General features: G+C 39.3%; 1 protein-coding gene across 12 annotated transcripts in view; it reads left to right on the forward strand.

Moving 5' to 3' along the window:
* The first annotated feature begins 5,235 nt into the window (after positions 1-5,235).
* The window catches only part of LOC124264670 (cell wall protein DAN4-like), a 184,114-nt gene continuing 166,829 nt past the window's right edge, over positions 5,236-22,520 (forward strand). For all 12 annotated transcript variants that reach the window (XM_046699408.1, XM_046699405.1, XM_046699411.1 and 9 more), the window contains exons 1-2: positions 5,236-5,392; positions 5,990-6,286. In XM_046699408.1, coding sequence (XP_046555364.1) covers positions 5,338-5,392; positions 5,990-6,286 — 352 coding nt within the window. In that variant the 5' untranslated portion in view covers positions 5,236-5,337. The remainder of the gene's footprint in view (positions 5,393-5,989; positions 6,287-22,520) is intronic.

Below are 22,520 nucleotides of genomic sequence, written 5' to 3' on the forward strand. Positions count from 1 at the left end.
CGCCAGTCGAACCGTGCCGGGACAATAAGGTCATTATCACCGAGGTTGGGGAATCAAACAAACAGCGTTTGGTTTTGATTTATCTTGCTTAGGTTATTGGTGATAGTCACTGACTGACGCATGGCTTTGGCGCCGAGAGGCTCTCTTAATCCTAGGAAAGGATCTTTCTTCCGTACTGTGACATTGTTATATACATAAAATATATAAAGTTTAACATAATTAATAAAATGGATGATATTCCGATGGATGATTTGGGTGGTGGTGCACTTGATGAAGGGGATTACGATGAAGACCTCCGTTTACCAGCAAGGTCTTGAGCGACGAACTCGCCAAGCAAACCATCAACGATTATTAAAATGGTTTAAAACGTGATAAATATTACATCAAGCCATCGTACCGAGACTATTCCAAGTTTGATATCGATAACAAGGGCACGCTGCGATTGAGAGCCGATCCAAAGATCGATCCCATGAACATGCGCACAAGAAAACTGCTTGGTCTGTCCACGCTTGTCGGAAAACATGGCGTTCATTTTCTTCGGGACGAATTAAACCTGCGAGATTATGGTGGCGCACGACCCAAACAACTTCCGCCCAAAGTTGATCGTGATCTGCAAAACGTCAGGACCGAACTCAGCAGTGTTGGAGGCATACCCCAACATGCTAAAGAAACGTTGGACAGCATCGAAAAACTGTTGAGCACATAGTCGAATTTCCTGTTCCAGAACTGCAAGGGCTAGACAAGGCCCTGCGAACCGTTCGTGGAGAACTCGTGAACAACATGGGGAAACTGAACGAAATCGATGAGCACATCGCTCGCGAGAAAATAAAACTCACGCTGGTTCAAGATGTGGCGTCTCTGAAAACCATCATCAAAAACGATTGCGGGACTTGCAAGACGAGAGACGGACCCGATTGGAATCCGCGTCGTCGAATTGAGAACAGCTTCGATCCCAGATGGTGCGGGAAACCATCGATCGAGTCCTGAACGAAGACACCCCATTGGCCAACATGATCCGAATCCTCTTCCGAGAGCAAGGGATCACCATACCCATTCTTCTTAAGGCACTGGGCATTATCATATCAACGCTGGTCGTATCACTGACTAGGGGTGAAGGTACACCTCCTACACCAAGCCCATCAGGCGACGTCAGAGACTGGGTAAAAAAACATCTGAAATCACTCGGCAAAGCCCTGGCTGAACTCGCCGGCATCCTGGGTAGCATCATTAGCACGCTGTCGAAAACAGTCACCTGGCTCGGTCAGAATCTGTGGGCGTTCATAGTCGCCATGGCCGGGCTGGTGTACGTAGCCGCTAAGGAATTTTTAACCAGATGAGACCCAAGTCGACCATGATCCCGCCAACCACTAGCGCTGTTTTACGATCGATGTGTTCCTTGTTTTCAGCCACCTTGTAAGGTGGCAGGGGCTGTGGTGCTGGTCGAACCCTGCGCTCCGGGAATGGTGGTACGACTATGCCCGTTTCACCGGTCGTGAGAGGTGGGACGTGACTCAAGTTGATACCCTGGTTGACACCCAACTTCTGGTCGGCCGGGGCTACGACTATTTCGTTGTTGTAGCCCACCACTTTGTTGATTCTCAGTTGCATGTCGCTCGGAGCCATGTACAATCCCACATCGAACACGTAGTCGACTTTAGACCGGGCGTATTGCAACACATCTTGGTAGCGTTTGATGGCAGTCGGTAGGTCGACCGGGGCAGCTATGGCATCCTTGACGTTGGCCACGAACCGTTTCTGTGCGTCTAAAGCAGTCCCATTACCGATGATGCCGGAATATGTTTGCGCCTGCGCACCCACCAGCGCCCACACGTACGTTCGAATCGAGTCGTTCAAGCGTTCAATGCCGGCATGAGTGAACCCTCTCGACGTGTACAGCATTAATCTTTTTCTAGTCATCCGCGGTTCTCTTATCGAACCCCATGATCCGGTAATCCTTGTTGGTGTCAAAGACATGAGTTCGTCGTGACGTAAGAACCCGCATAAAATTTACCATCCCATTCTTTCAACCTCTTCCTGGCTTCCACGAGGGACATTTTGTGAACGATGGGGATACCCAACCCATGGTTCGAGGATTTCAAACGCCAATCGGGTTTATTTTCAATTTGTTGCAAACGTTTTTGTAGGCCTATCGATCGTACAGGTTGTTAAATGCGTCCCGCCCTGTGTCCTGTGGGAGCGGCGGGCTGATCTCTTTGAGGATATGCCTGACCTGGTAGAATATATGGAATGTGGACACAGACCAACTCAGCGCATCACACTGAGTGTTGGTCAAGGTCAAGCCGCACCCAGTCATCGTGCACCAGACGGCAAAGTTGAGTTGCTTCTGCCAGGAACTGCATAGGGTTGTTGAACCAATCCAAAATGCAACCCACGCATGTCTGCCACAATCTTCATGTTCGTGAGATCAGAGGCGCTTACATTGTCGCTTTTAGATCTGAATAGTGTACATTTTAAAATTATTATATAATGGGTATATACTTTAATATGTACATGATACTTCCAGAAATAATGAGTGGTGAGTCCGTACAACTGATGCATCAGATCGATAACACGTCAGGTCAACTTGAAGTCGCACTCTGCGATATCACCTACTACCCGTGGTGGACCAACATGAAGGGCAAAAACAACAGCCTGTTCTTCAATGATAAACGTAACAAAAAAACGGACGGCTACTACAGTGTATGCTCGCTCAGCGATGAAGTCTTTGAACCCGTGGGAGTCGAACTCAAAATTAACGACTCGAACAGCATGGTCGTGTTACCTAACAACGGAAGAAACGTCTTGAGACTCCGGGTTTACGTCGAACGACATACCATGGGAAACCACCGTAAGTGGTTCGAATTACCCGATCTCGTTCCGTTCCGTTCTCTGAAACCAGGCACAATGACCAACGTTGCAGTATCGTCATGCAACCAGGATCGGCCCCCTTAGCAAGCCTCGAGGGGGTCGATGTTTTGGTACATGATATGCCTCTGAATGTCACAGGGATTGCCGTGGATGAAAATCTAAACCTTATAAGCCTCAAATACATTGCTAAGAAATTAACGAAAAACCAATTAAATTTTATCTTATAATATATTATACACAAACACAGGATGAGACTGTACCCAGTCGTAGTAGATGGGGCTGATACCACCCTATGGCAACCAGCAAAGTACCGAAGCAAAGTTACACCATATTTCCACCTCACTCACTGACAATAAAATCTCAGAGGAAGAATTTCGTTTGGTCCTCTCTGAACTCGAAAAATATCACAGAATGAAACAACAGATTCGAACCAAGTCTCGTAAAAACACTGTCATCAGCGGAGACGAGAAAAAACAGTTCATAGAACAAGGGATACAACAAGCCCAACAAGCTTTCATTACGAAAACCAAAGAAATCATAGGAGATTCACATTAAATTGTTTCGCTGAGATCAACATAGCCGAGTGACCAGGAAAGTGTTGGCTCGCGGTCATAGTGATCAGGAAGTTGGCTGGGGATTCAAAAGTGGTATGCACACTAGCGGAAAGAGATTAGGGCCTGATAAAAGCTTTATTTGATAAATAAAGCTTTACAATGGCTTTTTGTCAGACTTTATCTCGTACCCCTATTCTATATACTACTTACTGTTTAAAGTGCTGGCAGTGGTAAGCATGCAGTGGCAAGTACGTTCAAATTCACATTTTACGACTGCGAAATCCCCAAAATGCTGACGATCCCATACACTGAACGACTGTGCAAATATTGCTTTGACAATGGCAGATCTGTTAGTGAAGATGCCTTTCTAAGCTCTAAGAAGTGTAATCTTAAACAAATACAGTATTTCAAGTGCAAACGTCTTCGATCAAGCTATTTGTTACCTGAAAACGTTGATGTTCTGTATAGCTCATGTCTATATTTATAATATAGTCCAAGTGCTAAGAGAAAGTCTGTTTGATTGGCATTTAGAAGTTGGTGACTAATAAGAAAGTAAGAAAGTTTATGGAATACAACTTCTTTATTATATATGATGCGACGTTTCGGTATGGATTCTTATACCGTTGTCAAGCAACACTCAAGAAGTTGTTATCCATAAACTTTCTTACTTTCTTATTGCGAAGAGAAACCTAATCGATTACTTTACTGACATGCAACTCATGTATTACTGCCTTTATACAAAAGAAATTATCTAAATATAATATCATGTCTACATTTCATGCGTAAACCGGATGATAAAACAATGTAAATACAGCTCTTGATGCGTGTGATCAGTACAGACAAAATATAATAACACAAAATAAGTGGCCGAGTCTTTAATATTAACGGCAAATCTGCACTTTCTGAACACTACAGTAGAAGTAGACACACCGCTTGTCTGTTCTCGAAACCATGGCATTTTATCTTAGAAACCTTACTTCTTTTGTTTCTTACTATTTTTATTTTATTAGCTAACAAAGTTACGGGTGTTTGATGCAACATTACTATTGTTTCTCTGTATCCCCTTCTTGAATAGACTGCCAGCTTTCCCCTTTGGCCAATGTCCGCATAATTCAATTGCATTGTGCATATGATCGAGTGGTATTTATGATACACTTGAAGGAAGATAACTCTCTCTTTTAACAAAGCTTCAATTGCAGTTGGAAGATTGTGTGCATCACTTGAAATAAAGAAATACACTTATGATTAAACAAACCCCACTTCACTGACGTAATCAGATCACGCCCCATCACCACCACCCACCCCACTACTGTCCAAATCTAACCGATAAACTAGTTGAATCAGGAAGCAAGAAAACATAGTCGATTGTGACGTTGTGTGTTGGGGCAAGATAGACAGGCGCAACTCAAAGCATGCTCTATATGTATAGTCACAACACACTCATTTTACTTCCCTGTTCATACCTGAGACCTGGTCGTCCTCGAGGGACGTTTACTCGTGCATTCAACTATCAGTAACACCTAGCGACCTGTTGACGTTAGTCGGTTCTTCATTTCATCGTGCTGGTTATAACAGTAACTCCTTTGGGTTTGTTCAGACTATGGTTCAATGCTATGGTTTGCCTATGTGATATAGAAACGACTGTAGGTTTATGTTTTGGAATACTTAATGGATTCACAGATACGAAAATAGACAAAGACGACCTGACAGCGTGATTATATACAAGCAGTCTAATCATGAATTGACGAATGTTGTTTACATTTCCTGTGTATTCAATGGCGGATGTGTGTGAATTTGAACGAGGCAACTTGAATCCAACAGTTTAACGGCATGCCTGAACAGAGACGACATGTTCTGTATCCATGGACGTACAGAAAGCACGCATTGAACTTCTGATGACTGAGATCTAACAGCCATGCATGTTGAAGGGGCGTTTGTGATCTGTCTACATTTCTTCTTGGCTGTAAATGGTGAGTAATGGTACAGACACACGTGTCTTTGGATTCTGTATTTCAGTAGGTGTAATGTGATTATTTCATCATAATTCCGGTTGCCGTATGATTTTATATCGCATTATGTACGTGTGATTTGTTGTGACTGACGCGCAAATGTCAGAAGCCCTTCATGCCACTGGATGCTAAAGCTCACAAGCCATTTTAAACATTAACTGTGGTATGATACACACCTTTGAGACACCTCTTACAACAAAGTCCAAATCCGACTTAGACTCAGACTGTGTAGTTGATCACAATGATAGTTGATCACATTTAAGACAACATTACACATTTCTGCAGCGTTTAAGCAATGTTTACCTATCAGCATATATACGCACTAATTTTGTGAACTGAAGGATACTTTACATGCACCGTTTCATACATTATATTAAAACATTATTATGTCTTATTTGAGTCACACCGAATTTCATGTTTCAAAGATGATGCTACATCTTTGCTTCGAAACTTATCGTTTATTTCAAAACAAATAAGGTTTTACCGTCAATTGGAACAATATATTCAAGTATATTTTGTCAAGTATGTTTGACTGAACGAGTTTCAATATATTCAAAGGTGTCAGGACTGGAAACAGATGTATAGAGGATTTGTGGAAAACCTTTACAGTACAGCTTCAGTCTTCTGCCGGTGAATGGATACAAGTCGTGCACGAGGTGTATGGGGATGGAGATGCAGCGACATGTCGTCCTAAATCTGCTGGGTCGTGTAGTAAGAAACTCGCCAGCAGCCAGTCTGGCCTGGTTGTCAATTGTAATGGGAAACAGTCATGTTATGAAGCCATGCAGGTACCATACATCAACAACTGTAATATTACCGATGCTGCTGCTGAAGTAAAGTACAACTGTATCAAAGGTGAGACTTCAATAAGGTATACCTGTATCAAAGGTGATCATTGGAGACACCTGTAGTAGATCTACATAAACATTGATTTCTTTAATATCAGCCACTGAGTCCATTATAGACATATTATTGTAAATATTTACCATGAACGTCATAAACGTGTAGATGCTTGATGCACAGCCGGATAGCAACTGCAGGATTACCGATGCTGCTCAGTGCTGAAGTAAAGTACTACTGTATCGAGGGTAACTTTGGTCGTTGACGGGGCATGACCTGACTGTCAGTAAGACACAACGTAGGAATGACGGTATTTATTCCCCCCATCAAGTGCAATCTTTTAGCGAAAACGTGTGTCGCCAGTGGGGCTTACGAACGATATCTTCGTCGGCATGAACAAATCTTTATAAGGGAACCAGAAATATTTATTTACTAATAATTGCCCCAGTTATGAAATATTTGGTTGATTTGATACGTGTCATGTTATTGTCTGGATTATGCGCATGTGTGACACGAAAATATAGAAACAAACCCTGTCGATGAAGGCGATGCTAGTACTTGTCTCGGTGAAGCATATATATGCTCGAGCTGGTCTCAGGTGGATTATTTCGTTGTCTTGGAATATGCCCACGCATTTCATAAGTCGAGATGACAAAGAACAAGAAGCACGTGTGAAAGACTCAAGGAACATACTTAACGTGGATTTCGCATGACGAACGTCGATGTCGAAAACCATTTCAGCGATTAGACACCAGATCCTTGTGATTTAACCCATACTTAGTACTACATCAAACTGACAACATCAACAAGGAATTATATGAATAATGTCAGTCCATGATTCATTTTCCCTACATGTATGAGTCAATATTTAAACCCAGTAGTCATTTATGCATTGTGTTCCGTAACTTATGATCACTAGCTCTTTACCATATTGCGGACCATGGTATACTGCGTTTTCTATCAAGGCTTTGATTGTCACGTTAGGTATTTGTCATTCTTACACATTTGGTCTCGACGTGCATGTCGTCTAACCTCATACTCAGCACCCATGTTATAGTGAGCTCCGCTCACAATATACTGATAATTACAGGACGCTATCAGGCTTGAATGTTATTGACCTTCTATGAATATCGACCTTTGTATGGTGACACAGCCGTGTTAGATTTGTCACCTCCTACTTCTTGTGGATGGAGATTCGGCGAAGGAAAATGCAACAAAAAATACATAAATTATAGTAACCATTGAGACGCCTTAAAGGGCATGCTTTCTATAATTTACATTTTTCAGAAAGTTCATTCTGTCGTTTCTTACGATACGAAATGCATGGTCCTGTACGCAAAATGCACGCATCAGTTACGCAAAATGCAAGATTACAATTATATGGACTTCTGAGCGAGAACGGCTACAATTCGACTGTGGTGACCTTGACCTGTGCCCTTGACGTGTTACATGTATTGAAGACGCAAACTTGTGGTATCAGAAACATTCAGAGCATTGACTAAATACATGTATAGGTAAATTGTGATGACTTAGCCATTTATATATAGCAGAAGCGGTCTTTCTAAAATCGTGTGGTTACCATGGAAACAACCCAAAATGACATGTTGCCTGACACTTTCAACTAGAGATTCCGAGCTTTCCAAAAATTCATCTAGCTATACCTCCGGTAGACGTCTTTCAATTTTTGACACCGAATACCATTGCTCTATGAGCAACACATGCTTGTCATCATAATGAATACACAAAACCATGTGTCAAAAGTAAGACATGCTACATTTGGGATTGAACTTTCTCAGTGAAGTACACTCAGATTCTAGTACATGTGTACCATTTGACCACTTTTGAAATGGCATTGTGTATTCAAAGCTGTCGGTTGATTTACGCTTGTCAGAGGGGTACACAAAGTCCGTGCTCTAGACTATAAGTTTTGGAAGCAGCGCTGGCTGAGTGGGCTGACTTTGTGTGCTGCCGATTAAGTGCTTGACTCAGGGAGTGTGGGGTCGAATCTGGGATGGGACTCAACCTAACAAAAGTACTAGAATCTGTACTATACTGAGAAAGTATAATCCAAATTATACCATGTGTTACGTTGTCATAAGAGGCGACGAACAGGATCGGGTGGTTTTACTTCAGAATTTCTTAAGTTCTTTTGGAAAGATTTAGGCGAATTTGTTTTTACTTCATTAAACTGTGGGTATAAAAATGGAAAGTTATCGATCACGCAAAACAGGGTTTGTTAACATGCATGCCTAAAACTAATACACCTAAGAAATCTTTGAAACACTGGCGCCTTATCGCCCTGCTAAATACCTCATACAAAGTTGGCGCCGCAGCAATTGCAAACAGAATTACAAAGGTATTACCTAGTATTATTAATGAAGACCAAAAGGGTTTTGTCACAGGAAGATATATTGGCGAGGTAACTAGACTTATATATGACCTAATGGAATACTCCGAAACTTTCCAGATACCAGGCCTACTTCTTCTCGCTGATTTTGTAAGATGGACACTACCTCAGCAAGGTATTAAAGTTTTTTTAAATTTTGGACCCAGTATCTCACATTGGATAGAAACATTCTATAACGATATTGAATCGAGAGTCTTGGTAAATGTATTTGCTTCAGCTCCTGTTAAAATGGGTGGTGGATGCCGCCAGGGGGACCCATTAGCGCCGTACATCATTCTGCTGGGTGTAGAAATGCTGGGTATCATGATACGAAATAACAAAAATATAAAGGGGATTAAACCTGGTAATTTAACATATCTCCTATCACAGTTCGCAGATGATCCAACTCTTACATTAGATGGATCGGAGAAAAGCCTATATGCAGTGTTGAATACTTTAGAACTATTTGCCCGTTTTTCAGGATTGAAAGTCAACGTAGATAAAACTAAACTAATATGGATAGGCTCCAAAAAGAGATTCCGATATAAGATGTGTAAAGAATGAAATATCGACTGGTCACAAACAGACTTCACGCTTTTGGGAATACATTTCGATATTGATGGTGATAATATGGTTGAAATAAACTACAACGAAAAACTATTTCAGATTGAAAGGGAAATGAATATTTGGTTAGCTCGTACCTTAGCCGTGTATGGAAGAAATACTGTCCTTAAATCACTTCTATTACCTAAGCTTAACCATCTATTCTCATCTCTACCAACGACTGAAAAATGTGTCAGTGAAAGACTGCAAAATAAGTGTTTTAATTATGGAATCCTGGAAGGGACATTGTCACGTTGTCGCATTGTCGCGTTGTCTCCATCTCAAATTCAAGCAACATTAACTAAAACGCGACACGCGACATCGCGACAACGCGACATTTCGCCAATTTGTCGCATTGTCGCGATGTCGCGTGTCGCGTTTTGAAAAATATTTTTATTCCTCAAAGGGCGATATGCGACATAGCGACAATTTTCAAGGTCAAAAAATGTCGCGGTGTCGCGCGTCGCCCTATGTAAGATGTGTAAAAACAGCCTAAAGAAATTACTAAAACGCGACACGCGACAATGCGACAACGCGACATTTTGATGAAATGTCGCGTTGTCGCGTGTCGTGCTTTGTTAAAATATTGAGTAAAGTATGTATTATAACATATGACTAAAACGCGACACTCGACAATGCGACAAAATATATGTCGCATTGTCGCGTTGCCGCCCTTTTCGATTACCGGTGCGCATGTGTAGAAAGTCAATTCGTCTACGCATGCGCAGAAAATGTTATGCTCTAATTCAGACTTCACTGGTCTTTTGTTACCTCCAATGGTTTTCACAATGAAGAAGTGCTCGTAATGGCAATGGGGGCTGCTTTTCTTGAACTTAATGGAAATCTTTCATTGTTGCTTTATTATTTTATATATTGTAAATGTGTTTAGCCAATCAAGTGTGTTTTAGCAGTCAGACAAATTATTAGCGCTACTATTCATTGTAATGACGGCAAACGGTGGCCCTGTCATTCAAGGCGAGGCATTTTGCTATGCAGGGTTTTGTCTCTTAGTCACATTAGATAACTATGATCAAAGGTTCGAATCTCAGCACCATACACATTCATCACTTTGAACATTTCACCCATATCAAGCTCACAGGTTGTAAAAATATATTGTTAAAATTCAGGCCACATCGGCATAAACATCAGGTGAAGTCCCCCAAGGGGTCACTATGTTCGACAGTGTGGTACCTGACAGAGTTTCTTGGTACAGTCCTGTCCGACGCTGATGAATGTCCGATATTCGGCCTCTGTTCAGCCAGCAGTGGATGGATACCAGGTAGAATGAGCTGGTAATATCACTTAACCATCCAGCACCTCAAAGACAGTTTAGGTCGGCTTTGAACGTGATATTCTTCTTGGGAAAACGCCATACAAATGGACTGTTATCATTAGGATATTAGAAACGATGAAATCGCTTTGCAGACTTGCGTACCCTTGGAGTGCCAGAAACCAACCCTCCCTCTCTCACTCACTCCGATCCACACCACTGCGCTCCGCCCCCCTCCGCTCTTCTCCACCCCACTCCTCTCCGCTCCACTCCTCTCCTCTCTCCGCTCCTCTCCACTCCACTCCACTCCACATCCACTCTTTACTCACTCACTCACTCAAGGTTTAGGGAACTTGGTAAATTAGCAAGGTATTTCATTACAGTAATGTGTTGTGATGTCTGTTTTTTCAATTCTATTTGAATCCTATATTATTAATCCTGCACATGTCATGATTCACAATATATCGATAATTTTCTCATACGATACTATACCCAGCGATACACATGTACTTGTATCGTTTCAAACATACACCTACTCAATCATAATAATTTTCAGCAAAATGGCCAGTTTCAATACATCCATTCCATTAACCAAGAACTCTTAACCCACAGACTTCACGGCCACATTTATTATTACTCTGAGTTCGATCCCTGGGTATCTTCGCCCTTTAAAAACATCTAAACATAATCATCCCTGTAATAGTTTTGAAATTCCGCCTTAACTAATAAAACGCGACACGCGACAATGCGACAACGCGACATTTTTATGAAATGTCGCGTTGTTGCGACGCGACAATCGACAACGCGACATTTGATATGTCGCGTTGTCTAATGACCATAGTATGTATTATAACCACAGGGGTTCGAATAACTGTTTGGCCTCTCTTCGTTAAACATCGACAGTTTCCGTGGACTCGGAAACAGAAAACGGCTCAGCCTGGTTCCAAGGGTCTGCTGCCCTAACGCTTCGACACTGAAAAAGCCATTTATTATCTAATTCTTTTCTTATGTATTCTGCGGAAATAATTGATAATGTCAAAACCATTGTTTTTTTAACTGCGGGTGTGCTTGTAAAATTATCGGCTCTCGGTACCATCATACTGAATAATATATTCCTTATCTTGAGTTACTTTGGTACATATAATTTGTAATAAATTTTAAAAGATCCATCCATGTACACACCTTTTTTGGAAGAATGTTGTCTGAATCGGTTTGCAAAACAAAATGAAAAGGTTTTACCAATATTATTGAGAAATGTTTAAGATTAAAATAAACATGGGGAATCAAATGATCTGTACATAAAAACACACACTATTATACTGCTGAACACAATGAATTTAACCCACTATTTTACTAAAATGAATATATGAAAATACACAGTTTGATCAGTATGCTTATACACTACCATAAAAATACATACATTGCCTTAAAAGTACATATATTTGAAGATTAACTTTTAAGACAGATGTACATTCCGCTATTTGAGATTTTTACCAATGAAACTTGTCCTGAGTACTGTAGTTTTTATTGCTTGAAGCCAGTATTAATGTATATATTTGGTATACATGTATATTGATCATTTTGAGCATCATAACCCTATTGATATTAGAATAGATCTGATACATGTTAAGAATCTTATAATTTGATATCAGCAATTATTCAGCAGTTAACAAGTTTGATTAAATGCTGCAATGGAGTCTTTTTGCGTTACTTTATTATACTTTAGGGCTGTGTATACAAACATAGTTCAACACATAATCTGTGACTTAACATTGAATTTTGGAGAATGACTGCCCTGAATTTGTTAGCCAGTTCACTACTGATACTTTTTTTAGATTGAAATTGTATGGTTTGTATTTAGAAATTGTATCTTTTTATAGAAATCTGGGTATTGTGTTAACACCTATCCTTATTCGGACTAAAGCACTAACTACACTTGGTGTAGAGGTTGAAAAGGCTATTATGACATTGTACATATATTAAAAGAAAGTTGGAAATATACCATGCCAGATTTATTTAAGATATTTAGGGCTCCTTGCCTCTAGGCAGGAGACCTATTGTAATCGTTCGGATTATAAGGGCTCCTTGCTGCAAAGCAGGAGACCTATTGTAATCGTTGATACTTATATTATTATTATTATTTATTATTCCGCCGTATTTTGTACCAGCCCTACAAAGAGCACCAGTTGACAGAATCACTTGAGAAAGGTCACCTAGATGCCCATCGAGGTGTAGATATTCCCCATTAAAATCTCAATGCTCTAGGCCCAATAGCAAAGGGCAGATAATTCAAAATAATTTTAAAACATTCAATTTCAAAAGCAAGTATGTGCAAAACTACTTATCTAATAAGTGCTAAAGTTCTTGAGCAGATGCGCAATCGGAATGCCTACAATTTTGCCTGGACGTGTCAAGTCGCTAAAATGTACCGTTTGGCAGTTACATTTGTTAACTGATTTCCAGAACACTAATTGTTTTGACCGTAGACTGAAGAACAACTGAGGAACATGAAAAGGAACATGACCCCCGCGACCCCGGCTGCATTTCAACGATTCGCTCCCATGTCAAAAACGTGTTCTGGCTGCATTTGGGGCGATTTCTAGCCCTCAAATACAATTCAAACACCCGTAACTCTGAAACCAACCGTCCGATTTCGACCAAAATGTACCTGTAATGTAAAATAGTGGGCTATTAGTGTGGATTATAACTAACGTTTGCAGTAACAGAGGGACAAGTGAAATTATATTTTCCACATTTTAGCTGCTATGTTCTCTAGAGATCACAATGAAAGTTAGCCGTATGTATCTCAAACGTTAGCTGATTAGTTTCTGTTCTTCGGTGCATGTGAAAAGTATCACCGTTTGGTACATATCTTCTTCATGATTGTTAGAGGTAATTAAGATAGATGTTTGAACAAAGGATTCTTCTGTTTTGAGATTCATGATACCCAAGTGATATTTTCTAATCTAAGAAAAAAGGTTCATATCAACTAAAACTATTACTACTTTCATCAGTTATGTGACAGACACAATAGGCTAGATAGAACTGAAGCCAAGGAGCCTACATCGTTGTTTGCAACTATTTGATTGTTCCTATGGTGTGTTATGGTGCAGAGGTACACGATACCTCATTATTTTTGAACTATTGAAGATGTTCAGAATAAAATGTATAAATGCTTTCTCAAAACAATGGCATGGTTTGGGGAGAATGTGGCACAGCCCCTCTCCAACTTGTCTACACCACAAGGGCTATTAAGTATTGGTGCAGGCTACTGCATTTCGATGAATGCAGACTGCCAAGGCTACCTAATGGATGACTCTGCCTGTACCACATGGGCTACTCATATTAAAAATATTCTGTTAAGACTTGGATTTGAATATGTGTGGTTAACACAAGATGTGGGAAAAGTGAAGATATTTATTCTCCTTTTTAAACCATGATTATTTAACAACCTACAACTATCATGGTATTGTTCTATCAACAGTTATCTGATTCCTTCTATTTATATTCCATAATGTGTCCGTTTTCCGATTACATAAAAAAAAACTGTAGCCGTATCTGGAGTGGGATGGGTAATGGGGTACATTCAGTTTTATTTCTATCATAGTCATGTGATTTTACATATCCAGAAAATAACAGGCATCACGCAGATGTTGTAATGCCATGGTCACTGAAGATCATTATGTCTATTCCATCACCATGATCAACCTCATGCAAAATTGAAGAATAGAAATGGATGTTATTTTGAAATGATACATGTAAAATGAGTAAAAATAATAAATATATTCTTCTTTATTATTATTATTCCCTTTTTGAAAGCACATACATTGTCAAAAATAAATGGTTGAATTAATCAGTGATGTGTTACACATGTATTAGATCTATTTATTATTGATTACATAATGTGGTAAACAACAATTTTCTAGTTACTATTACTTGGTGTTCAGTTTAGTTCCAGCATACAACAGGAGAAAATGGGACCAAATCATCGGATTTATACGTCATCAACTATGTTAAAATAAAGATGCTAACTATATTCAATCAATGTGGTCGTTCAGATCCATGTTTTATGTGTACGATTTTGACACAATAGCGAGCTGACACGAAATATCCACGCACATGTCGGTGTTGAAAATGGGGTCTTTGTTATTGTAACGACTTTCGTGTCTCGAACCTGCATAAATAACGTTTTCGTACACTGAAAGATTTACGGAAACTGTCGATGTTTACCGAAGAGAGGCCAGACGTTTGTTCAAAGCAGAGGGTAGTGCTAATGCGAGGGTCAGTGTTCAAATTGAATACAATGAGCAGAAAGGTCTGACTGACTGACTGAGTTTAGTTTTACGCCGCTTTTAGCAATATTCCAGCAATATCACGGCGGGGGACACCAGAAACGGGCTTCACACATTGTGCCCATGTGGGGATTCGAACCCGTGTCTTCGGCGTGACGAGTCAACGCTTTAACCATTAGGCTACCCCACCGCCCCGAGCAGAAAGGTAAAAGAATAACCTACAAGCTCAAAACAAAGTACGTTTTGATTGAACCGCACGTTAAAATAGTCGGGCTGTCCGGTTTTCGATAAGGTTTTGAGCATCGCCAGGATCACCCTTTGAGTATTTTATGTAATGAGTGTAGCGATAGAATTCGTTTCGTTCAATTTTGAAATATAGGTTAATCATAAAACAAACAAAAAACAATATACGATTGCAAAAGCCTAGATATATATTTGTAAAAAATAATGTCCAAACAGTGATTCGAACTCCTGTGGTTATAATGCATACTATAACCAATATCTTAACAAAACGCGACACGCGACAACGCGACATTTCATCAAAATGTCGCGTTGTCGCATTGTCGCATGTCGTTGTTTAGTAAATACGTTATAATACATACTGTACTCAATATTTTAACAAAACGCGACATGCGACAACGCGACATTCCATCAAAATGTTGCGTTGTCGCATTGTCGCGTGTCGCGTTTAGTAAATACGTTATAATATATACTTTTCTCAATATTTTACTTGGAAAATAATCCTGCCAATTGTACATTTTCAGTCAAGTCAAGTCATATGTATACATGTATACCTATACCAATGTACTATTAAGAAACTTATCAATACGTGTTTCCCTGTACCATGAAATATGAAAAGAGAACAACAACAAAACAAACAAACAAAAACCCAAAACTTTGTCATCAGCAATATATAAGTAAACACCGACCGCAGGAAGCTGTCAACTACTAATTCATATGCGAATTTTAAAAACTTTGCTTTTACTTTGACTATCGTTGAATTTCATGCCAACTGTAATCTAGATTTTTATGTTAGTGTTGCCAGTAGGACAGAACATCCTTATCCTGGTAACAATGCATATTAGTAACATTGACAGTAATTTATGAGCGTTTGATCTTCAATTTGAGCTGCTAGTTCTCTTCATAGCAACCTTGATCAACATGAAGCCAAAGCAAAATCGAACATGCGTGTGAGCAATTCTCTCTTCTCTTATGTGACCCATAACGTATGTCTCAAATTTGAAACCCAATACAAACCTTCTACTACTTGTCATATGCATTGTGTTTCAGATAGTATGAACATGTGTGGTTCAGTCACAACAACAGTAAACGGGTTGGTGCACCTCCATTCTCCCGGCTTCCCTGACAGCGTCGGTGTGAACAGCAGCTGTGTTGTTAGGATCACAGGGCAGACTATACAAGTAATATTGGTAGAGGAGCGGATGAGGTCAGGGATGCTTAACATCTCAGGTGACGGGAGACAACTCTTGACAAACGTGAACGTGCACCATTACAACAGGTTATTACCGGGACAAGCTGCCGAAATAGTTATAGTCTACGATAACCATAATCAGAATGGATCACATGTATGGATACGTGTTGCAGGTAGCCATCAATTAATACATTTATGCCAAAATCATATTTAGCAGTATTCACAGTAATGTATCTTGCGTCCTATTCCTCCTTAATTACATTACATATGGCCCTTAGTGGCTCTATTTTCTGCTGATTTCCCACCACTTGCAGAAATCGTATCTCTTAACGGTAAACACGGACTTAGTGACTGTTGTAACAATAACTTGTTCAAAGATTCAGGCCGAATGAACATAACGATCAGCAGAGAAATACTGGATGCATCAACCACGGCTACGTCAACACAGCAGCCGCCACGTTCACAGAGTACATCAGGTCCAAGTACTTCGGACACACCAACAACTGAAACAACGACACGGGGAAAATCTGCAACTATTGGTGAGTGTACTCTTGCGTTTTTTTTGGCCCTCGTTATACTTCAAATGTTTTATGCTGCTTACAGAGATATTTGCCCCCATACATGCAATTGTAGTGTGTTGGCCTGTTTCAGTGTGAACGTCTCTGAAAGGCATGGTTCATTAACTTGTGTGGTCGACCGCTATTTGAGCAAGTTTTCACTGCGGAGCATCATCAATGCATTTAAAGTAGCCTAATTAATGTATCTACACCTTTTCAAGCAGGGATGCACCAGTTCATTTAACAAATTTAAAAATGTCCTCGAAAAGATAATACATAAATGGAAAGAAACAAAGCTACCATATACATGATTTATCTACCTTCCTTGGAACTACATCTGCTAAAGATTTTCAAGTTGCAGCGTCCTTTACGACCGTTACATCTACGCGTGGACAAACTACTCGTTCGACAAGGGAATATATCAACACAGTGGACTTCCAAGTCAACGATGGTATCAACAGTAGCTTCAGCAACAGACACAAGTAAATATACGCAATTAGGTATTATTCACGGTGTGTACACACGATATTGGTCTATCGCCTATCGCTTGTAACTACACACACTCTATGTAGTTTAGTAGTTTCATGTCGATATAGTGAGAATTACATCTGGCCAGAAGAGTTTTAGTACAAACCACTATAACTGAATGACAGTAATCTGTTGTTACCTAGTCATATACTACCCATCTTAAGTTTAGACTCACTTAAAACACTCACTATATGTTATGTATATACATGTGGTTACATCGAAGATGAATTTCTCCCCTAACTTGGGGGAACCAACTGCAAACCTTATGCAGATGAATTGTTCGAGGATCATACATCAGCTTGCTGAAAAGTCTGTGCAAATATCATTCATATGAACAGTTGTGTTTTGGTGTAAAGTTTTGTTAAGAATTCGCGAATTTTCACTGAGTTTCATCTTTTATTGAACTCATGACAATAAACTTTTCAACGTTACGAATTTGTTTTACTATACATGAGTTCATCTGTAAACAGTACCCTTAAACTGTATAGAATATTTTGCAAAATCTAGTTGACTGAAGTAAGTGGCTACATTTACACTAGTGAGTTTTAATTTTTTATGGGCAGTTTACATCAAGTCTTTATCTTATAGGCGCGAACACAAACAAGCACCAAGAAGACGGAATCTTATTTTAATCACATTCGTAAACGTTGCCTTCCAGCGCAAGTCTAACATATATTAAATTTAAGCAACCACCAGCTTGCAGTATTGTACATTCGAGTGTTCAGTTTGATCTGAATGCTGAACTTTCTGTCGTTTTCAGGACTTTTATCATTATCAATGTAAACAATATTTGAATGAGCTGCACGTGTTCGATTATTACAATATATGTAACTGGAAGTGAATGTGTGAAAATTTAAAGTCATATCAGAAGCATCAATGATGGAGAGAACAAAAGCTAAATTATCACACATCTTATTTAAATTTATACATGTTTATCAAAGTATTTTAAAGTTTCCCTTTTATTGTCAGTACAATATAACAACATAACAACAATAACAAGTTATACTTACACTAACCCTGGCATACATGTATAGTATCCGGCAGGATTGACACCTTCCTTTCAACCGCTGGCGATGGCGTCGGAGGATGTGCCAAATAAAATAAACAAGTATTATACAATTTAAACAGTGGTAGATACACTGTATGAAATAATCCCCAAATCCATCCAGACATCAAAATGGATTTAACCAGACCAAATATGGTGAATTTACTCCGATATATGGAACATCTAAAAATTTTACCAGACCATCAGGCTGTAAATTAAGACCGTCCTTCAGAAATCTAGACCGTCTCAGGCTGTCGGACGGGACTTATTTCATACACTGGTAGATATGATAATCTCTGAATGTCAGGTTTGTTTGTTTGTTGTTTAACCCACTAAGCAATATTCCAGTTAAATAGCGGTGATCTATAAATAGTCGTGTCTGAACCTGACAATACATCCGTAAACAGAATGAGCATCGATCTATGCAAATGCTATACGGTGACATGTGTTAACCAAGTCAGCGAGGCTGACCATCCGATCCCGTACATCGCCTCTTATGAATATAATGTGAAAACCACCTCAATATTAAATACTATAATACAGTAATTCTAATGGAGTAAAAGATTGGGCTATGTAGGGTTATTCTAGTAGTGGTATGTCAAGGACAGAGTAATGTCCCCTGCTAATAAAGTGATGGCTGCGACCATGTAAAAGTACGTGTGGTCATGGTCATTCCTTGAGGAAGTCCCTACGGTGTTTCCAACAGAACAGGCTATACCACTAATATTCTTTGCACTGATAATCAAAGCCAACATCCGATGTCCACAATCAGGATTCTCCCAAGTCATGACGCTTAATTTTATACTGGAACAGTGAACTGAAACATACGCAAGCTGACGTCCTTAAGACTCCACGCATTTTTGAACGTATTGCAATTCACATATGTTTCAGGCAACAGTGAGGATACTGTGACAGCCTTGGCTGTGGTGTGTGGTATTCTGGTGCTCATCATTGTAGTCCTCGTCATATACTTGTAAGTACTTCATGTTGTCTTTAATGCATATATCAAATACAGTGTTACTGTTATAAGGATATAATGTATCTTTTAAACAGGAACAGTATGACAAACCCATTATTGAGAATTGCGGTTATTTCGTGATAGTATTGATGCTATCACTGCTTGATAATTAATCAAGGGACATAGAACATAATGACTGGGAGTAACAGAATCTAAAAGACTCTTCAAGTATTAGTTAAAGGTTTCACTAGTTAGACGTCCCATTAGCTAGACATCCCAAATGTCAGACACTGGACTAGGTATTAAATAGGGCAACACCCATATATAAATGTGAATGTCCCAATTGGATATTTCAACCAGTTAGTTGAACCTAAGGAAAACTGTTATTGTGTATAAATATCTTGGATATATTTTTGATAGAAAATGTTCATTCAAATGATCTTGGGGCGGTGGGGTAGCCTAGTGGTTAAAGCGTTGGCTCGTCACGCCGAAGACCCGGGTTCGATTCCCCACATGGGCACAATGTGTTAAGCCCATTTCTGGTGTCCCCCGCCGTGATATTGCTGGAATATTGCTAAAAGCGGCGTAAAACTAAACTCAGTCAGTCAGTCAGTCAAATGATCTTGATCAAATCTCTGTCAGTAAGTTACTAAAGCCATGTATTTTGTTTTACGCAGAAGTCTAAGGTAATTATTATTATTATTATAGGATATTTCAATAGCGCACATGACCACGCACTAGTGCATGCTCAAGGCGCTGGTAAGGTAATACTTATCGATACCATGACAACTATATCTCTTTGATTCAATGGTGAAACCAATCTTGCTGTACGGTCGTGAAATGTGTGGATATGTTAATTTGAAACAAATTGAAAATGTACATATATGTTTTATGAGAAGAGTTTTATTTATGTGGAGAAATGTACCTCGCTACATATGCTGTATTGTGAATTAGGTAGAGTCCCACTTTCTGTTGATGTTAAACTCATATGTTAACGTTTTGGTCTAAATTGTTTACAAACAATTAATCTTAGTTATCTTCAATCCTATATTCTATTTTATGTAATCTTCATACTCAGAGGCTCAGAGGTGGAAAATTCCATTCTCTTTTGAAATTTCAATTTGAATTTGAAAATTGTCTAACGTCGCTACCGTTTAACAAAGTTATCCCCTTACTCCATTTCCGTACTTCATCTCACCATTTACCAGTTGAAGAAGGAACATGGAATACCATACCAATAAATGAAAGAAAATGTAAATTATGTTGTATGAATGATGTGGGTGACGAGTTTCATTATATTCTTACATCCAAATGTTTTAGAAAAGAAAGATCAATGTATATACAAGCTTCCTTTATAATCAGACCAAATATGTTAAAATTTAAATAACTCTTTACATGTAAAATGATATCTGTTATGAAAATTCATCTCATTAAATTCTGTAAATATATCATGAAATTTGTTAAATCTTCCGGCTAACTACTATTCCGCCACAATATTTATTCAGTTGTACCTCATATGCCAATGATATCGGACTGAGTTCAATAAAGTTATATTCTGTTATTTGTTTTATGGGCCAGTCCTATTTCATTAAGAGGTAACAGGCAGGGGATTAGCTGTGCACTCAACCAGATGGTTTGTTGTTTTAACCTGTCTGACTATTGGGATGTCTGACAAATGGAAGGATAACAGTTAAAGGGTGAATCGCCGATGGGTAGTTTACGGTAATTCTCCAATCACGAGATACAACTCGAGACCATGGCATGGTGTAACTTTAAACGAATTAGAAATATTGTGTCGGAACAGGTGATATGTGCCTGGCCGGAGCAGGCTGGAACACCTTAAAAAGATACCGTCAGTAATAGCAAAGTGGTGCGGGTTTGAAAGTCCGCAGAACGTTCGCGATCGTTGTAGTTCCACGCTTGGTAAAGAGCTTGCCCTGTCCTGGACAGTCTTAGTCACCGTGTACTGAGGAGAGAGACTGAGTAAATGTATACATCTGTGCATAAAATAAGCACCACCCTGTTTTTTTACCAGTTAATTTTGTCTGAAATGAAATTCTAAACTCTTTCCAAGAAATAACCTTTATATTTGCTAGAGCAAGCATTTAATATTTCAAAAACGAAAACATCATTGACATTACCAGTTTCCGTATTTTAATTAGGATAATTGCTTATGTTTAAAACAGATGTTTTTCTATCCTAAAACAAGTTACCTTATTTTGAAAAGTGAAAGTTATAATTGATTGTTGTGTGGCTTATAAATTCGTTATTCATTGTGAATGGATGAAAGTTTGTAAACTAAGATTTAGGAAAGGTTACAGTCAAACTAAAAAGAAGAAAAATGTTAAAATGCACTAAAAGTTGCTTTACAAACACCACTATGGTATTTTGTTGTACTTTCCGCTGTTGAACATATCAGTCGTCTACACTGTCAAATATTTATCACTGCAGCATTGTGGTGAAGCCATTCAGGAAGAAACAGGATGATCCATATGTTAACACCTAGACGTTAGTGCTACTCAGTAGTACAGTACAACCAGAAATTATTGAGAATTTAAGATTGTAAATTTTTAAAAAAAATCACTCATTACTCACGTATTATATGTGAATATTAGCAGAACATAACTCCAGATTCGAAGACAGGTGAACAGTTAGTATTTTGTCAAGTCACCATGGGCAGCAATGCAGGCTTCAATGCGGCGGGGCATACTACTGATCACAGAAGTTAGAAAGTTGTGGTCCATGCTGTCCCAATATCGGACCACCTCTTCTTCTTTCATTTCAGCAATATTTGTCAGATTTTTCTTTTTGACACTTTCCTTCATAAGTCCCCAAACATTTCTATTGGATTTAGGTCTGGGCTATAGCTTAGCCAATCTCATAATGTCATATTTTCGGTCCGAAACCAGGCCTGTGAATGCTTTGAACGATGTTTTGGGTCGTTGTCCTGCTGGAAAATCCTAACATTTCCATAGAACACGTGAGCAGATGGAAGTAAATGTCCCTCGAGAATATCTGTGTACCGCTCACTGTTCATATTCCCTTCAAATAGACAGAGGGGCGTTGCCCCTAACACAGATATGCCAGCCCACACGCTAAATTTCGGACTGTACTTTGGGCGCTGATACAAAGGTTTTTCAGTTTGTTTGGTCCAGAATTTCAGTGTATTAGGAAACAG

This window comes from Haliotis rubra, unplaced genomic scaffold, assembly GCF_003918875.1.
Source record: "Haliotis rubra isolate DU_JTF1 unplaced genomic scaffold, ASM391887v1 Scf936, whole genome shotgun sequence".
Taxonomy (NCBI): Eukaryota; Metazoa; Mollusca; class Gastropoda; order Lepetellida; family Haliotidae; genus Haliotis; species Haliotis rubra.